Source organism: Oryzias latipes, chromosome 17 (genome assembly GCF_002234675.1).
Source record: "Oryzias latipes chromosome 17, ASM223467v1".
Lineage (NCBI taxonomy): Eukaryota > Metazoa > Chordata > Actinopteri > Beloniformes > Adrianichthyidae > Oryzias > Oryzias latipes.
Window position 1 is genome coordinate 12,609,174 of NC_019875.2, and position 17,996 is coordinate 12,627,169.

Below are 17,996 nucleotides of genomic sequence, written 5' to 3' on the forward strand. Positions count from 1 at the left end.
ATGATAACGATATCATTACCATTAGTACAGGTGTGACCATTGCCCTCTGCCCCTGAATGCAGCACTGTTGGATGGGATGGAGGGATGTGACCTTTAACTGTACATAAAAACTGGACCAAGTTAGTGTGACGTAACCCATACAATATGGCTCACTTCTGCCTCTAACCAAATTAAGTCAAAACAGTGGCCATTTTTTCCACAATATGGACATCGCCGTGGACGACGTCAGTAAGCAGCGACTGGTCTAAAATCTCTCAATCAAGTGTTTTGAAAGTTTATCATAGGGAGAAGCAGGCACCACCTACTTTTATTGAGACATCTGATTGGTCGGTTTATTACTTGAATATCTGGCACTACATAAAAACATTTCACCAAAAAAAACAAGATTATCAAGAACATGTCAAAAAAGGTATCAAAGCAACAACGGTTATTCTGACAAATAGAATGAGTAATAGCTGTTCATTTCATAACAGAAGTCTATAGGATTCTGGTACTTTTTGTTTGAAATGCAGGGGTGGGGGGTTAAAGGGTCTCACTCAGTCTAGTTCTCATTAGGGTTTTGGTTAGATTCATGATTCATTTTAACAATTCCATTCATATCATAATCTGTGCTTGCCGCTATGAGTCAATATTCAGTCAATATTGGTTCATTTGGAACGATCCGATTCACTGACCATGAAATGAATCCAGGACATTTTTAGCCAAAATGTCCACCAGTTCGACTCAGGGAAAATCTCCTGAAAATTAACAGATTCCAGTGCCCTAGTGTCAATGAGCAACCTGCAGGTGTCAAAAGAATGGGCAGACGGCTGGTTCTAAACGCAGCAGGTTTATTAGCTCAGATAAAAGTTCACAAAGCTAAACCAGGATCAAGCAGGCAGGAGTCAATAACAGGTATGAGAGCATCAGAAGAGACACAGGTAGTCAGGATCCAGGCAAGAGTCGGGGCAGGAGGCAGGCAGAAACAAAATATTAAATATATTAGGTCAGTATATAACACTCAGTAATGAAGGCAGAGTAACACGAACAATATTTCTCACTGAGTGAGGCTCAGTGAAGTGCTTAAGTGTACTGTGAGTGATTTGCAAATTAGAGTCAGGTGTGTGGCATCCAGGAACTGCACGCTGGGGTTGTTGGGAGATGTAGTGCATTCTGTACTCTGGAGACGGTTCTGCTGGGTCAGGGGGCGGAGTTACTTTACTGGCATGCTGGGTTTTGGGTGTACACAAAGGTGAAGCGTCTGCCCTGGGACAGGGAGATCGTGGGTTCGAAGTCACAATTGGATCAAACCAAAAACGTTCTCTATCAGTGGTTGGACTGGGGGGCTTAAACCACCAAATGGGACTGCAGCTCACTGCTCTCTGAGGAGAAGTCAAATACAGAGAATAGAGGCCCACAGTCAGGTTCTGTTCCGGCTGGGAGAAATGCTCCTGCGGAGTGTGGAACTGAACTTGATTTTTATGGTTTCTTGAAGACAGGAAGCTAGAGGTGTCTGCTTTCACCTGTGTGTCCTGAACGCACCACAACCACAGTACCAGAGCCTCAGATTCCAGGTCCCAGCCAGGACCCCCAGACTCATTCATCAGTCCGCTTCTTTTAACCGAACTCTCCAGTTTCGTGGAACCGTTGAAATATCAATAAAGTTTTGGCCATCAAATATTTTTCTGAAGTTTTGAAAAACATAAAAAAGTTCCGAAGTAGAAAAGCATCCGACGTTCATCAGCAAGTTCTTCAGGACCAACAACAGAACCGGACCGAAGTTGTCTGACGAATTTAAGAGCCTGATCAGATCCGATGGGAGTAAACTTTTAGAAATCCCATCCCGACGCCCCCCGGCCCCCCACCGGTCCACTTCGTCTTACCGTAAACTCGGAGCCAACCCTGAAGCTGGGTCGCCGCGTCCCCCAGGATCTGGTCCAGCAACGGGTCCACGAGGCTCAGTCCGCCGCGCAGGGACTCCACGTCGGCCGCCTCGGAGTCCATGTCAGGGAAAAAGTGGGAGAAGCCCCCCAGCAGAGTTCGTTATAATCCGGGAAAGTAAAGTTTAGGAGTTCGGCGGGGGGGGGGCGGAAAGTGTCCGGATGATCCGTCATGGGACACTTTAGTCACTCCGACCGCCCCACTGGTCTCAGCTAGCCGTTAGCCGCGGCGGCAGCAGCCGGCGGCGGTCCGGCAGACCGGCGGGCTCCGCCTCATTGTCCCGGGTTACCGGAAACGTGCCAAATCTCCTTTAAACCAGAGTCTGGGACAAGCAACGGCTCCTTTTTCCCTCTGCCACCCTCAAACATCCACCGAAGCGCCGCTGGGAATGAGCGGAGGCACGCGGCGGCTGAGGGCTCCTCGGCGGACTGACTGTCTCAGTCTCTGCCCCTGCTGCGGTCACCGCTTTGCCGCTCGGCCGCGCGCTCATGCCCCGCGGCGAGAGCGCGCGGGGAAGTTTTTCTGATAATGAGGAAACGAACTCTATAAAACAAGAGAGAGAAAAACTGAAACTTTGGAGGGAAAACAAAAATATGCTGCGTCGCTTTAACAAAAGTTTGGTGAAAAGTGATTCCAGCCTCCATCCTGTAATTACGACCAATTATTGACACAGAGCATCTGTTACGGTCATATTGCACGTGACAGTTAACGTGATGTCATCGTATAAGATAAACAGACATAATTCACGTGTGGCAGTAGTACGGAGCTCTATAGACGACATAAAAAATCCGTCCCCCAAATTAATCATTTGTAGCCACAAATTGGCACTTTGTGTACTCAAGTTTTTGTTTTTGTATCATCACTTGCTACTACTAATTTGTGGCCTAAAAATGTTAACATGAGTGTACAAAATACTAATTTGTGTGCAAAAAAAATTATCATGTGTGTCCAGAAAATACTCATTTGTGCACAAACAAATGCTAATCTGTGCACACAACAAACTAATTTGTGGCCACAAATGATTAATTTGAGAGAACAATTGTATTTGTTAAACATGCTGCATAGGTTAATAGGTTACTCTAACTGTCCTTAGGTATGAGTGTAAATAGGTGTGTGATTTGTGGCCCTGCAACAGACTGGCGATCTGTCAAGGATGTCCCCTGCCTTCGCCCACAAGTGGCCTGGATAGGCTCCAGCAGCCCCGTGACCCCAAAAGGGACAAAACGGTCTTAGAAGATGAATGAATTTTATTTATTTATTTGTACGTCATGACAAGGGTTCCATGGTAATGCAGTGTTTGCGTAAGTAAATATTTAAAAAAGTGCTTTCATGATCAGATCTTCTGAAAACCTTCAAACATGAAGACATTTAGTTTACCGACAGTATTAATCTTCTCTTTGAAATCACTGGTTGGCTCTGACGCTCACACAGTCCTTGCTGTCGGGAATCTTTAGGAACATGGCGTCATGGATCAGGTCTATTCAGAGGTTTGTCTGAGTTTGCATCTTGATGAAGATCGCTCCTCATACTCACAGGAAAAAGCCATGACAGAGGTCTTTGAGAAAGCGTGACAAGCACGTGGAACGTTTCTGTGCATGTTTGAACTGCGTCCATGTGATAATGAAGATAGAGCAGATGTTTCTAAGATAACATGCTTGGTGTTTTCCTTGAGCTGCTGATGGAAGGTGCAGGCAGCGACTGAGACGTTCAGCGGGAACGTTGAGTTTCCAAATCTGCATTTATGTGATGATCAGAGCTGAGAACATCATTGGTTTGCTCCTTCAGTCCTGTTCATCATCTACAGATCAGCAGCTTCATTTCAAGAAGACAGATTCAATAGAATCTGATTGTGTGGAGTCTTCTTGTGAAAGTCCGTAGAAGTCTTTTTGTTGATGAATAACTTCCTCCTTCAGAAAAGGAAGCCACCAGATCACCCAGGTGGAGCTACAAAGTTCTACTAACATCAGATAGAAGACCATCTGCAGCAGATCAGTCCTGCAGGTTTGTTGGGAAATGTCAGACAAATACGTGATGAAGAGGAGAGCAGAGAGTTTGTTGATGGGAACACGTTCCAGTCCTCCTTCCTGGACGATCTTCTATCTTTCTGTGGGTTTGGCATGCAGCTTTCTCTTTCATCAGTCACGTGAAGAGAGCGCACCCTGCAGGCATGAAGGAGTACTGCCCTACAGCTAGGGTTGTGTATCTTTCCCTCTTTCATTGATCCATACATGGTCCATGAATTGATATATGAAGGTTTAACTAATTTTGTGGTGATGCCACGCAGTCCGATTCTTTTACCGAAATCCATACAATATAGACATTTATTATTCATTTGGCATTTAAAACTAAAAATGAATTATTATTATAAGCGACAGAAAGGAAATGTCTTTAAGATAACAGCTTCAAACATTAAAACCCTACATTTTGGTCCTTTCGACTGTTTATGGTTAAATAAAAAGTGTGTCATATTAATGTATTCAGTTGCAGGGGTGTGCAAAATTGTTTTCATAATGTTTAGTGCAGACAACACTAGTCCCTCCATGTGGTTCGCCTTCAGTCCATCGTCATTGACCAGACTTGTTCGAAGCAAGCTTGTGATTGGATGTCTTTTAGTTTGCATCACATTTACATAAAAAGGCAAAGACAGTGGAGAGACAACAGGAAGAGGAACTGACAAAGTTTGACAGAAACAGATAACTTGTGTCTTAATCAACTTTATACCTGACATATTCTTGTTGTTTTCAACCAATACTGCTGTCACTTCCAGTGTTAATTATTCTTTAATGCCATTTCTGGTAGTCTTGAAATGTATGGTTTTTATATGCACATTTCCTAATGGAATGCATGTGGACCAGGATCCAACTGTGGTTCTGATTCGGCTGTCCTTGTGAGAATCTGGCTGAAATAAAGTTCAAAATTCCAGAAAATCTCAAACTCCTGTAACATGAAAAATGTCATTCATGTCTGATGATCCAGCAGCTGCTTCTCTGTCTGAGTGTCAAACTGGGTCACTGATGCAGCAGAAAACCCATCAGCTGATCCAGAACATGGCCCTCAGGTCTGGTTCCATGTGAGAATTCTTGCAGAACATTTCATAAAGCTTAGCTCTCAGCTGTGATGTTCTTACTTATCCATAAATAGTCTGTGTTAAAGACCCACTGAAAACGTTTTTAACATGTTTTTGTGGCATTTTTCTGACGTTGGGGGAGATATGTAAAGAAAATTAAGCCTAAAACGGCATTTCTGAGTATTTCTTCATTCAAATCGCTACAAATCAAGAAAATATGGGGGGGGGCGTCATGTAGAAGCTACAACAGCAGACCACGAGTTCCCTGCTCTGCTCCATTCTGATGCATCCACTTGCAGACAAATAGATTCATGTTAATCTTTGTTTTCCTCGTCTGAGCTGGAATCTGGCTCTAAACTCTACGGCTGGTTAGCTCCAACAATGCTTGCCATTTTACTTGAACCGCTAATATTTGTTTGGGTGTGTGAGGGGCTGTAAGTTAGCGGATGAGCGTGTAGACAAAGGTATTATGGGAAGTAAGGCTCACTCTGCACCAGCGGCCCCACCCACAACTTGGAGGCGGATTTCCAATGAACTCCTGCTGCTCTGCAGAAACTCTGTCCAAGAAATCCAGAGTTTTTTTTAAATTTTGCCTAAAAACTGCATAATCATAATTAAAGGATCACTGTGTCACATCTATGTGAGTTGTGTGTGTGTGAATGTGTTCAACTTCTTTAACATTCAAATTTCTAATTCTGCTTCAGAAAAAGTACATAAATATCAAATATAAAGCTAATGAAAGCCAATTTCACTGTTGTAAAAACAATGAACGAATCTTCGTCTAACGAGAGAACCATCAGAAACGGCGGAGACTGCATTTCCATAGCGACAACAAACACTAAATTCTTGACAATTGTGTAGGTTTCCATCACATCTGCAGCATGCCTCTAGAGCGCCACCTAGAGATATGGGGAAACGGAACCCTGTGGATGGAGTCAGAATGTTCAGCAAGAAAAGAACAAATCTGGATGCCGACCGCAGAGACAGACTCGAGGTTCCTGTAGTAGTTTTTATTATTGAAATGTTACGTACAGGTGGGTGTGGGGGGGGGTCAGCCTGGTCCTCGCAGAGCTGGAAACACAACCAGATCAGCAGCAGAACCACACAGAACCGAATCATTATAAGTTAAAATACTGTTTTTACATCCAAGTGATGGCTGCTGGACCGGACCCGCTGACCCGCCCCGGGTCAGAAGTGGACCCACAATAATCACAACAACACCAAAAGCTTATAGAGAAAAAGGATCCCGCAGACGTTATAGATCTGCTGGGTCTGTACAGGATTCCTCGCTGCACGTCGGAATAAAAAACATTCACACAAACATTTGAAACCATCTTTAGCACCAGTGTATCAGAGAGTTCTCGCCGCCACTTCTACAAAATTGCATAGTGTTGGATTTGTGCACGCACAACACGAGTGCCGAGGGCGGAGCGAGCAGGCGCCAGTGAGGCCACGCCCACAGAGGCGCCTGTGGGGGGGTAAGGGGCGGGACCCACAGGTTTTTTAAAATAGAAACTTTTCCCACAACAAACACGTCAGGTGTTAGCAGGAATCCACAAAAAGCTGCAGCCATTTTCCTGACATGACGTGATTGTCGCTTCTAAAAATGTAAAACCAAAACGAATATAAAAGAAACAAATTTTAAAAAAAATGCGGACATCATTTGTTTCGTCTGTGGCCAGTAGGGGACGCTACTTCCTGTGTTGAAGCTTGAGAGCAGACTCTGGACAGTCTGCAGGAAGCTTTTAGTGGCGTACGGCATGATTCCTGCAGTTACATCACATATTTCTGCAGTGCACTCTTCAAGTTGGTGACACAAATGTTTTTTACAAGGCACCAAAGAGAACTTTTTTTTCTTACAAATAGGAGAACAAAACAGGAGTGGGTTATTTGGATTTCCATGATGACGCAGACGTGTGAGCTGCTGAAGGACACGGACTCCTGCTTTTCCTCAGGTTGAAACAATGGTAAAAATATGAATCGAATCAGCTTGAATTAAATACCTGGAACAGTTCTACAGTTTACCAGCTGAGGGCGCTATGGACGGGGCAGACTGCAAGGAAGTAAATGAAACTTTGACTTGGAACGGGGCTGCCCTGTCCTCCACATCTACCACCCTGCTTCTTTCCCAGATGTTTCAGATTACCTGGATCAGTTTCTAGGTTTTAGTTGGCTGAATACCAAATCCGCGTTTTAAGTAATTTGGCAGAAACCTCTGGGAAACCAGCAAGATCTAAATGTTCAGGATGGAGCAGCCATGAAGTAGATGTTAAAAGACGTTTTCAGACAACAGGCTCCTGCATCTGAACATGATGTGTCCATTTTAATGTCCTAAAAACAACAAGTGAGGAACATCTCAGGTTTTTCAACACCAGAGCTGGGACAGCTGCACCTCCGACAGAACCACGAACGCATCACAGCTGAGCTGTGATGTGCGACAGATAGAGGGAAGAAGGTTTCCACAAGTCCAACAGGAGCTCAAGAGGTCAGGACAGTTTATGAGGAAAGATGCAGCTGTTCTTCATCTCACACGCATGCTGAAGAAGAAGCCGAAATCGAGCGGTTCTTTCCTTCTAGTTTCCAGATGACAGGCAGCAGCAAAATCATGTGGATCTGGTCTTCGTGTTTTTGCAGGACCATGTGGATCTGGTCTTAGTGTTCTTGCAGGACCATGTGGATCTGGTCTTAGTGTTTTTGCAGGACCATGTGGATCTGGTCTTAAGTGTTTTTGGGCAGCTTTGTACGGAGCAGGGCGAGTTCTCATGGCTTTACTGCCCCCTGCTGGAGAGGAGAATACTGTAGATGCAGGGAGCCCAGATGACGGTTCCTTCACGTAATCTGACAGGAAGTGGTGTGGAGCGGAGTGGAGCCGCGGTGCGGCTAGACCTCCTTTGAGAAGCTGCAGTCACTTCGGGTTGGTGGTTCTGGTTTTGTGCCTCCGCACGGCTCAACGTCCTTGTTGTGAAACCACGCCCCTCCTGGAAAACGTCGGCAGAGACGAGAATCGACGATCAAATGTTTTAAAAGTAGTTTTGGTAAAAGTCGGCATGTTCGCCGGAGTGTTAGACGTGAGTGAGGGGAGGGTGCGTGTCTAGAAGAAGAGGGCGGGGCTAAGGCCTCTCCAGGGACGGAGTGTTGAAGCAGCCTTCAGGTAGCGTGTTCTTGATGTCATTGAGGTTGGCGATGTCGGCCCGGATCTCCCGTATCTGTTGGTCGTAGCTGTCAATCATGTCCTTCTGCGAGCTGGCCACAGCATTCAGCTCCTTTAGCTTCTCATCCAGCTTGCTATCGCGCATCTTCTCTTTGGCTTTCTTTAATGACTCGTCAATATCGTTCAGTTTGCTCAGGTCCACCTTATCGATGTTGCCTGTGGAGAAAAATGCCATTTTATTACAGTCCAGTTGGAAATTTCATTTCAGGGTCTAAAGCTACATGCATACTGCATTTGACGTGTGTTTAGTCGGTGATATTCACACTGGACAAGCAGGGAGGGGCTTATTTTTTTTCTTTTCTTTTGCTGTTTACTAGCAGATGTCCATGACCTACAGTTGGAAGTGGCATAATGTGAAATGTTGAAGCGGGACAGACCTGACAAATTAGGCAGAAATGAAAACGGTTCCGTTCATTGCTAGCGTCCATGCAATGGTGGATATGGATTACCATCAAAGCCTTTTTTTTAGAAGTGGCTGCTTGAACATGTGTTGCTGAGGGCGGTGTGTTTTTATCATGAGATGTTGCTGATGGTATGGACTCTCCTGAATGTACTTCAGCTAGTTTACCATTTTCCACACAGATTGAGCTGTTATTGCAGTATGTTTATAATTGTTTAGTTCTTCCAACAGTTGTAGGTTTTAAATTGGGAATAAGAAGTAGCAGCATTATTCAGCCTCTACCATGTAATTGCTGTTGATAAAAGTTTCTCTGTTTGTTAACAAAGTTCGACCCTTTCATGCAGTTCCTCTTCAACATCATGAAGCCATCTTACCCAGCTGGGCCAGTAGGTCAGTGATGACCTTCAACACCTTTTTCACCATGTTCTTGGCCTTCCGAGCATTATCCTCTGCCTCCTTGGCGTTGTCCGATGCCTGCGAAGCAGAAGAAGGAGGAGTTGAAATGTGGACAGTACAGAGACTCACAGGTAGCTGAAGAAGTTTTGGTACCATGGCGGCCATCATCATGTCGGCGTCTGCCTCGACTTTCTTCTTCGCCAGGTCCTGCTCTGCAGCGCTCAGCTGATCCATCATGTTGTTGACATCGTTTTCCAGGTTGTTGGTGTCCTGTAAGGCCTTTTCTGCGTCCTCCTTGGTCTTGGCTGATCCCTGCAAGGAGCCATTTTCATTTTGAAGCTCTGAAGCGAAAGACTATGGAATCAGAATGTCAGTAAATGCTTACAATCTGCACGTTGCTGGCGATTTTTTCGGCCTCCTCTGCCTTTCTCTTGGCCTCCAGGGCATTTTCAGTTGCATTGCCGAGAGCAGTCTTTGCCTCCCTGGTCTTCTCGTTGGCAGACATGATGGTAGCATTGATAGCAGGGATCTTCTTCAGGGCTTCTTCAGCTGCAGTCTTGTTATCGTTGACTCTCCTGTCAAAGTCTGCAGTAGATTTTTTTACTTTAAGAGCTTTTTTAACTTATTGTTTAACATAAAAAGGATAAGTACCGGTAAATGCTTAAAAGCTAGTGCCACACAAGTCTAATACCCACTTACCTCACATGCATTTTTTTTTAAAGCGTTCCATCAGATGTACAAATTATCATAAAAACAGACAAAAACTTTTTCTTAGACACAGCCTCGAAAGAAAACTTTACAAAACTAAAGATGCAAACTTGGGTGTAAATTTTACTAAACTAAGACATAACCTTATATGTAAAATTTAACAAGTCAATAAATGGAAACTATGAATTTAACAGAGACATTAACTATGAAATACACTTTAGACTTTAACATAGATATACAGTGGTGGACAAAATTGTTGGTACCCCTCAGTTAAAGAAAGAAAGTCCACAATGCTCACTGAAATGACTTGAAACGCTTAAAAGTAACCATAAATTCAAATGCATTGAAGATTAAATAATCAAAATCAGCCATTACTTTTGAGTTATTGATTAACAGAATAAAAAAAACATTATGCAATAGGGCTGGACAAAAATGATGGTACCCATAACTTAATATTTTGTTGCACAACCATTTGAGGCAATGACTGCAATGAAACGGTTTCTGGATTTGTCCTTGAGCCGCCTGCACCTGTCCACAGGTATTTTGGCCCACTCCTCATGAGCAAACTGCTCCAGTTGTCTCAGGTTTGACAACTGTCTTCTCCAAATGGCATGTTTCAGCTCCTTCCACAGATGTTCAATGGGATACAGATCTGGACTCATAGAAGGCCACTTCAGAATAGTCCAACGCTTTTCTCTGAGCCATTCTTGGGGTTTTTTGGATCCTTGTCCTGTTGGAAGACCCATGACCTGCCACTGAGACCAAGCTATCTGACACTAGGCAGCACATTTCTACCCAGAATGCCTTGATGATTTGGAGATTTCATTTGACCTTGTACAACTTCAAGACACCCTGTGCCAGATGCAGCAAAGCAGCCCCAGAACAGAACTGAGCCTCCTCCATGTTTCACAGTAGGAACAGTGTTCTTTTGGTTGTATGCCTTATTTTTGAGTCTATGACCGTAGAGCTGATGTGCCTCACCAAAAAGCTCCAGTTTGGTCTCATCTGTCCAAAGGACATTTTCCCACAAGCTTTGTGGCTTGTCAACATGCATTTTTGCTAATTCCAGTCTCAACCTCCTTGGTCGTCTCCCATGAAGTCCACTCTGGCTAAAACACAGACGAATGGTGCGATATGACACTGATGTACCTTGATCTAGGAGTTCACCTTTAATGTCTTTGGAGGTTGTTCTGGGCTCTCTGGATACAGTTAAAACTATCCGTCTCCTCAATTTGTCATCATTTTCCTCTTCCAGCCCCGTCCAGGTAGGTTGGCTACCGTCCCGTGGGTCTTAAACTTCTGAATAATATATGCCACTGTCGTCACAGGAACTTCAAGCTGCTTAGAGATGGTTTTATAGCCTTTACCTTTAAGATGTTTGTGTTAGATTTTGTTTCTAATGTCCTGGGACAATTCTGTCTTTCACTTTCTTTTGTCCATGTTCAGTGTGGTTCACACCTTTTCACCAAACAGCAACGTGACTATTTGACTCCCTTTAAATAGGCAGACTGACTGATGATGGGTTTGAAAACAGCTGTGATGTCAATTAAAGGACATACCTGAGTTCATCATGACCCCCTGGGCGATTAATTCTCAGTCTTTTATGGAGGTACCATCATTTTTGTCCAGCTGTATTTCATTAATAATTCTGTTAATCAACAACTCAAAAGTAATGGCTCCTTTTGATCATTTAATTTACAAGAAAGTTTAATTTATTTTTACTTATGAACGTTTTAAGTCATTTCAGTGAGCATTGTGGACTTTATTTCTGTGTTTTTGTTTTTGTGTAATATTAGAAAAGTGACTGCTTGCTGTGGTCAGATCTGTGGATGAAGACTGGGACGTGTTGCATTCGGGTACCTCTGAGGTCTTCCAGGATGTTCTCAGCTTCTGCAAAAGTAGCCTTGCCCTTCTGGGCAGCCTCTTCAGCCAGAGCTTTGGCAGCGTCTGCCCGGGCTAGCAGCTGGTCTGCAGTCTGTCCAAAGCATTAGGAAATGGTGCGTTCAGAGCCCAGTAGGAGTCTGGAGTTCCAATGTGAAGATAAAGCGTGCATATCTCCTACCTGCTGCTCACTCTTGCCTTTCTCCAGCAGCTTGCGGACCTCCTGCTCTTTGGACTTCAGGTCGTCTCTCATGTCGTTGTAGTTCTTCTCCATTTTGTCAACCAGATTGTCAAGGTCTGTTGCCTCTTTCTTGATCTTATTGGCTTCGTCCTGAAAGGACAAAGCATCAGTACTGTTTCATTTGGATCACCTGCTGCTTCAGGTGGCGTCTGCCTCACCTCCAGGGCCTTGGCGTCAAATGGCGGGAGGCTGGTTAGATTGGCGAAGATCTTCAAGGCCTGGTTTCCAGCCTCATCTGCCTCGTCCTGAACCTTTTTGGCTTGCTTCTCCAGGTTCTTGGCGAGCTCCTTACTCTCATTATACCTGAGCAGGAGATGATGTGTTTAATGACATGTGGGAAGGAAAGCTGCTAAAAATGAGAGCACAAACACACAAAACTCCCACAAAGTCTCAGACAGCAACAATAAGACGCAGAAAAGGGTAAAAGTTTAATAATTCAAAGGCAAGACGGAAAAGTCACACAAGAATGAGGCAAAAACAAAGGAAAAAACAGACCAAAGAGCTGCATAATGAAACCAAACCCACTTCTTGTTCAGCTCCTCGATCTCCTGGCCTGTCCGGCTTTCTCCCTCCAGAGTCTTCAGCAGCAGGTTATAGGCCTTTGTCGACGTGTCGTTGGCGTCTTTGGCAATTTTCTCAATCTGGTCAGCTTCAGTCTTGTGCCTGCAGACAAAGGAGACGGCAGAGGTTTCTAGCATGAAGCATTTCAAACAAGACTTCATGCTTGGTAACACTTCCATGTTCATGTGTTTTCCCCGACTCCTCTTCCTGAACGTTCATTGCTGTTGTAGTAAAACTGTGTATGAGTGAATCCTGGAAGAACGCCATGGCTTAATTTATTGTCCTTTTGATGATCGTTTTCTCGCCAAGACATAATCTGTTTCAATTTCCCTTATTTTGTGGTAATTGTAGGCTGTAACCAACACCGTACAGCTTTTCTATTTATTTTCCACTGGTGTTTGTCTTTGTGTATTTTATTGTGTGGGGCTAATTTAATGTATTTTATTGTATTTTATTGCATTTGTTTTGTTTTTATGTACAGCACCTTGAGCTGTCTTTCTTGTCATGAAAGGTGCTATATAAATAAAATAAAATTAATTTAATTTAAGTAGAATAATGCAAACGCCTTAATGCCATCTCATGCACCAGCCCCCCTCCCTTTATTCCCTCTAAAACCCCCCAACAACAGGTTGAATGACGGGGCCGACAATCGTCTCTGTGTGATGCGTTCGCTGAACTCTTTTTCTACAATCCGCAGCAAAACAAAGCAGTTTGTCGGAGAAAATGTTGACTACCAGAAGAACTGATCAATTTCCAATTGATTAATTGAATCGTGGTCTAACTCAGGTGGAGACTGAGCTGATGTTGTGGGTCATAAAAAAACTCAAATGATGTGACCAGATGAAGAGATCAGGCCGTCTACACGGTTACAGAATGATGCATGAGATGGGCGGGCTGGACTCACTGCGTGTCATTGGGGCTTCTTTTAATTACAAAACAAAAAAGAAGGGTAGGCCGTAGAAGCATGATGGTTGTGAATGGTTTTTATAGCCTTAAATCTGGATCTGCCTACAGTGAATGAACAACCAGATTGTAAATTTCAACAATAGATGTTGTAAATTTGAAAAAAAGAAAAGAAAATTTAAAACTCTAAAGTAAAGCTCGAAAGTAAACCTGGTAAACTTGAAGGAATTATTGAAAATTTGAAAAATAAAGTTGTAAATGTGAAAAATATTTTTAACTTGAAAGAAATACTGAAATTGTGAAAAAAATATAATTTTTAAACTTGAATAAAAAACAAAAACTTTAAACTGTTTCCAAATGAAATAAATTTGTTTTGTAACAGCTGCCATTTTGTATTTTTAACTTTTTTTCACTTCTCCTTCTTTGCTTTCAGTTCTTGGTTTTCAGTTTCAATTCAGACTTTCAAGTTTTCACTGCTGAGCCTAATTTTAGGTGGGGGCGGGGGCTTTGAGCTCATTGGCTCCTGGGGCATGATTCCCATGGGTAACAGGGGGGACGCCTCACTACACACTTAGACTCTTTTCTCAGACAAACATGAACATTTTCCCACTTTCCTGTCACGTTTAAAATCTTAAAGTTTAAAACAACGAGTCCAGCAAAAATAAGAATAAAAAAGTCTGATCGAAATGAAGATTTATGTAACTCTGTCAAGCTGCATGTGTCGAGTTTTTATTTTACTTTACAACTTTAGTTTTCTAATTTTCAATAATTCCTTGATGTTTGCCATGTGTACTTTCAAGTTTAAAACTGTTGTTAATTTCAATTTCAGTTTTTCTTTCTCAAATTTACAGTCTGGTTTTTCATTCACTTCAAGCCGATCCTGATTTGACCCCATAGTTTCTGGAACTATGAAGAAGGAAGCATCAGAACTTAAGCTTTATTTGGGGAATCTTTTCATTGTAAAGCAACTTTCATTCTTGAACTTCCTCTTTTCACTTCTAACAGTAGTTCTAACAAGTTTTTTTGACACAACTGCAGGTATGTGCAGACGTGCGCATACAAGGGGCAGACAACTGCAGGATTTGCAGGCGACTGCGGAAGTGTCCAAGCGTTCACATTTGTGTTGGTGATCTTACTTTTCTGCGAGTCGTCTGGCTTCCTCAGCCAGTAGGGTCATGTTGTTGGGCTCTCCTGTTCCAGTGGGGGGCTTGATGTCCTGCAAACGGCCTCAGCGATTATCATTCCACCCACAGGGAAGGTTCCCATGACTACACTGACCCTGCTTACCACTTTGCTGAGGGCGTCCTTGGCCTTGTCCAGCTCCTGACGGGCCCTGTCGATCAAGCTCTCTGCATCCTGGACTCGGCTGCGGGCGCGGTCGGCCTGTGCACCCGTGTCGTCCACGGTGTTGCGGATGCTCTGCAGGCGGTTCCACTGGGTCGTCAGAGTGTTGTTGATGGTATCCAGTCGGTCCATCAGGCCTCTGTCCAAATCTGCAGGATGGTTATTAAAAAATATATATATAAATCTCCTCAGTTGCGCTGAAAATCTAAATCCTCACGGGTTCTGGTACCTTTGCTGGCCTGAGCTTCGGATAACAGCTCTGCAATGGCCTTTTCTGCTTCCTTCAGACGATCCTCAAATGCCTTATCGCTGACGGTTTCCTGGCCTGAGCCCAGGTTATCGATCAGAGTCTGCAAGTCGTGCAGCTTCTGCCGCTGCTGGTTCACCTGGAAACCCAGAACGGAAAATCAGTTTGTCGTAAAAGATGAGGGGGGAGCAGAGGTGTGGTGGTCCTCACCTTGTCCCGAACCAGGCCATAGCAGGAGGGGCACTGCTGGCAACCCGGCACGGAGCGATTGTAGAAGTAATTCTCCTCGCACATGTCGCAGCGGGCCCCCACGAAGCCGGGCCGACACTGGCAGCGCCCGTCATCCTTACACTGACCCGATGAGGAGCCTTCAGAGTCACAGTCACAGGCTGCAGCACAAAAAAAGATCACTTACTGATCCCTTTTTAAGTGGAAATGTCTAATAATTTTTCCACAGGATCTACAACTGCAGGCGAAACAAGCTAATGTGCAAAGTTTTGCGTTAAACCTTTTAAAAAATCGTAAGAATCCAACCAGGAGGAGATTGTGATCCTAGAGCAACCAGAGAAACCCAAAGAGAAGTCTTCCTGGAACTGAAAACCTTTAACTGCCCATTAATGATCCACCAAATTGAGAAAGCTTCTTAGAGAAGAACAGAAAATCTTCATCAATAAAATATGAACAAGGTCCAGCTGTCTGCTTTTTTTTTAACCCATTGCTTAACTGAAATCAGTCTGGGTGAATGAGAATCTACACAGATATGATTCATGAAAGCTACATTTTATGATCTTCCATCAGAAGAACCAATAGTACTTCGATGTTGGAAGAAGTTTCTTAGAAAAGCTTTGAAGTTTCGGTGAAACCAGAGGAAGACTCGCTCACGTTTGCATCCAGACGAGCTGAAGCCAAAGAAGTTGACCTCGCAGCGATCGCAGTGAAGGCCGCTGACGCCGGGCTGGCACTCGCACTGTCCCGTAACGATGTCACACTGCCCGTTAGTGGAGCCAATGGGGTTGCAGTTGCACCTGTGGACAAACCAAGAGTTATGGGAGGACATCAGAGGATGGAGAATAGATCTGCAGATACTGGCCCCTCCTCAACAGGAATTCTTTTTTTTTTAAGGTCAGAGTTCCCATCTGTGGATGGTGGAGAATAGAGTGCATTGCAGTGATGGAGCTACCGGCAGGAACTGACCGCTCGCATCCTTTGCCGCTCTGAAGGTTGAAGTGTCCAGGCTGGCAGGCGCTGCAGTCCCGTTCGGCCACGTTGGGAAGACACTCGCACTGACCCGTGACCTCAGAACAGCTGGTCTGTTGGCCCACGGTGCCAAAAGGGGAGCAGGAGCAGGCTGAGGAGGAAGAGAAAGCTTTAGAGTTTAGCAGGAACATGGCCTTTCCTTTCAGGATCCTTTTGTTTCCTTAGACTCTTAGGAAGATAATTTGGTCGCAGTCATACTGAATAAGAACCCTGAAACCTTTGAGAATGTTCTCCTTGTTAGCAACACTGAGCTTGCTGTAGCTACTTTACCAGCAGGAGATGGCTAGAAGGCTCTGAAGAAGGTCATCTGGGCTTCAGAGACATTTTTCTGTTAGCTTGGGGGAATTATCTAACAAAACTGATATATTTGCAATGATACAGACTTATGGGAAGAATCCAGGTCCTTAATAGTTAAAGGGGATGAAGGCTCTTACATTTGCATCTCTTGCCAGGGCCGGTGCTGAGGGCGTTGCCGTAGAAACCTTCTTTACAGCGGTCGCAGAAGAAGCCCTCGGTGTCATTGACGCACTTCAGGCACTCCCCGGTCTCCCGGTTGCAGTTGCCGACGGCGTTCAAATCGATGTTGCCGCTGCACATGCATTTGTGGCAGCTGCGCACGGGTCCGTTCTGACCCAGCGGGTCCCCAAAGTGGCCGTCGTCACAGAGCTCGCAGCGTTTACCTGCAGACATGTGAGCCACCGCCAGTTATACTTGGTTCTGCTGACAGTTTGAGGTCACCTGCTAGCGGCTGCGGGCACCTGTGGTTCCAGTGGGACAGTTGGTGCACACCACCTCCCTGGTTGACGGCACAATGGCACAGGTGGCCCCCCCAGGACAGGGACAGGGTTGACAGTCGTTGGGGCTCCCCTGAGTGGCGTCGCCGTAGAAACCGTCCTTGCAGCGCTCACAGCTCAGCCCAGCAGTGTTGTCCTGACAGTCGCACGCTCCTGCATGGACAGACGGGTGCTGAGAATGAGTTTCTCCTGATAACACCACCAGCTCACCACAGATCAACCAAAGAGGCGGCAGTACCGGTGACGGGGTTGCAGGCGTCGCTGTGTCCGTTGCAGCTGCATGGCTCGCAGGGGCTAAAGGCACCCAAGTCCGGGCGAGCGCGCCGGTATCCCAGCGTGCACTGCTCGCAGTGCTGACCTTGGTAACCCTGGGGACAGTCGCACTGCTCCACCCAACGGGCTGGTACGCCTGGACCCCGCCTGGCCGTCACCAAGGAGACATCATCCAGGAACCCGGCACCTGCAGATAGGCTGGTTAGAGCGGCAAAAGAACATTCGGACCGCAGTGGGCTGGGCCGTGTTACGCACTCCTTTCGCTGTAGGTGCCACGAATCTTGATGGCTGTCAGGTTCTGGAGCAGTTTCTGGAAATCTGCGTGGCTGATGTGCGGCCTCCAGGGGTAGTCGGTGCTGTCGTGGAGGCTGAGTCGGAACCAGAACACTTTGGATTAGTACAGCTGATAAAACAAGAATTTCACAGTTGTATGAATACATCCAGATAATCCCCTGATTTTAAACTGATCAGACTTTAAGATTACAAATAAAATAAAATAAAAACATAATTTAACACATTAAACTAATCATGTCAAACTTGAAAATAAAGAACAGATTTTTTTTTTACAGATTTTCTGTGTTTTCCAATACAAAAAAAAGTAGAGTTAAATCCAATTATCAAAAGAATATGACTGTTAAATGATTGTAAACCTAATCTATGGTTGTTTTACATAAACACAAACTCACTTCTAAAAATACATTTCAACTGGAAATTCCTCACCAAAAACCACTTTATTAGAACAAAGTCATTTATTAAAGAAAAGGCTAAAAAAAAGTAAAACATTGACATTTTA

General features: G+C 44.6%; 2 protein-coding genes across 2 annotated transcripts in view; both read right to left on the reverse strand.

The window, feature by feature from the left end:
• Nucleotides 1-2,487, reverse strand: part of rasal2 (RAS protein activator like 2) — a 52,371-nt gene extending 49,884 nt beyond the window's left edge. The window contains exon 1 of the mRNA XM_023965211.1: nucleotides 1,863-2,487. Coding sequence (XP_023820979.1) covers nucleotides 1,863-1,983 — 121 coding nt within the window. The 5' untranslated portion in view covers nucleotides 1,984-2,487. The remainder of the gene's footprint in view (nucleotides 1-1,862) is intronic.
• Nucleotides 2,488-7,287: 4,800 nt separating this feature from the next.
• Nucleotides 7,288-17,996, reverse strand: part of lamc1 (laminin subunit gamma 1) — a 42,898-nt gene continuing 32,189 nt past the window's right edge. The window contains 18 exon segments of the mRNA NM_001201523.1: nucleotides 7,288-8,354; nucleotides 8,973-9,072; nucleotides 9,148-9,306; nucleotides 9,380-9,579; nucleotides 11,563-11,677; nucleotides 11,765-11,914; nucleotides 11,983-12,127; nucleotides 12,350-12,487; nucleotides 14,425-14,504; nucleotides 14,576-14,781; nucleotides 14,862-15,018; nucleotides 15,090-15,268; nucleotides 15,762-15,904; nucleotides 16,074-16,227; nucleotides 16,571-16,816; nucleotides 16,895-17,083; nucleotides 17,169-17,390; nucleotides 17,459-17,571. Of these exon segments, the coding sequence (NP_001188452.1) occupies nucleotides 8,098-8,354; nucleotides 8,973-9,072; nucleotides 9,148-9,306; nucleotides 9,380-9,579; nucleotides 11,563-11,677; nucleotides 11,765-11,914; nucleotides 11,983-12,127; nucleotides 12,350-12,487; nucleotides 14,425-14,504; nucleotides 14,576-14,781; nucleotides 14,862-15,018; nucleotides 15,090-15,268; nucleotides 15,762-15,904; nucleotides 16,074-16,227; nucleotides 16,571-16,816; nucleotides 16,895-17,083; nucleotides 17,169-17,390; nucleotides 17,459-17,571 (2,953 nt within the window). The 3' untranslated portion in view covers nucleotides 7,288-8,097.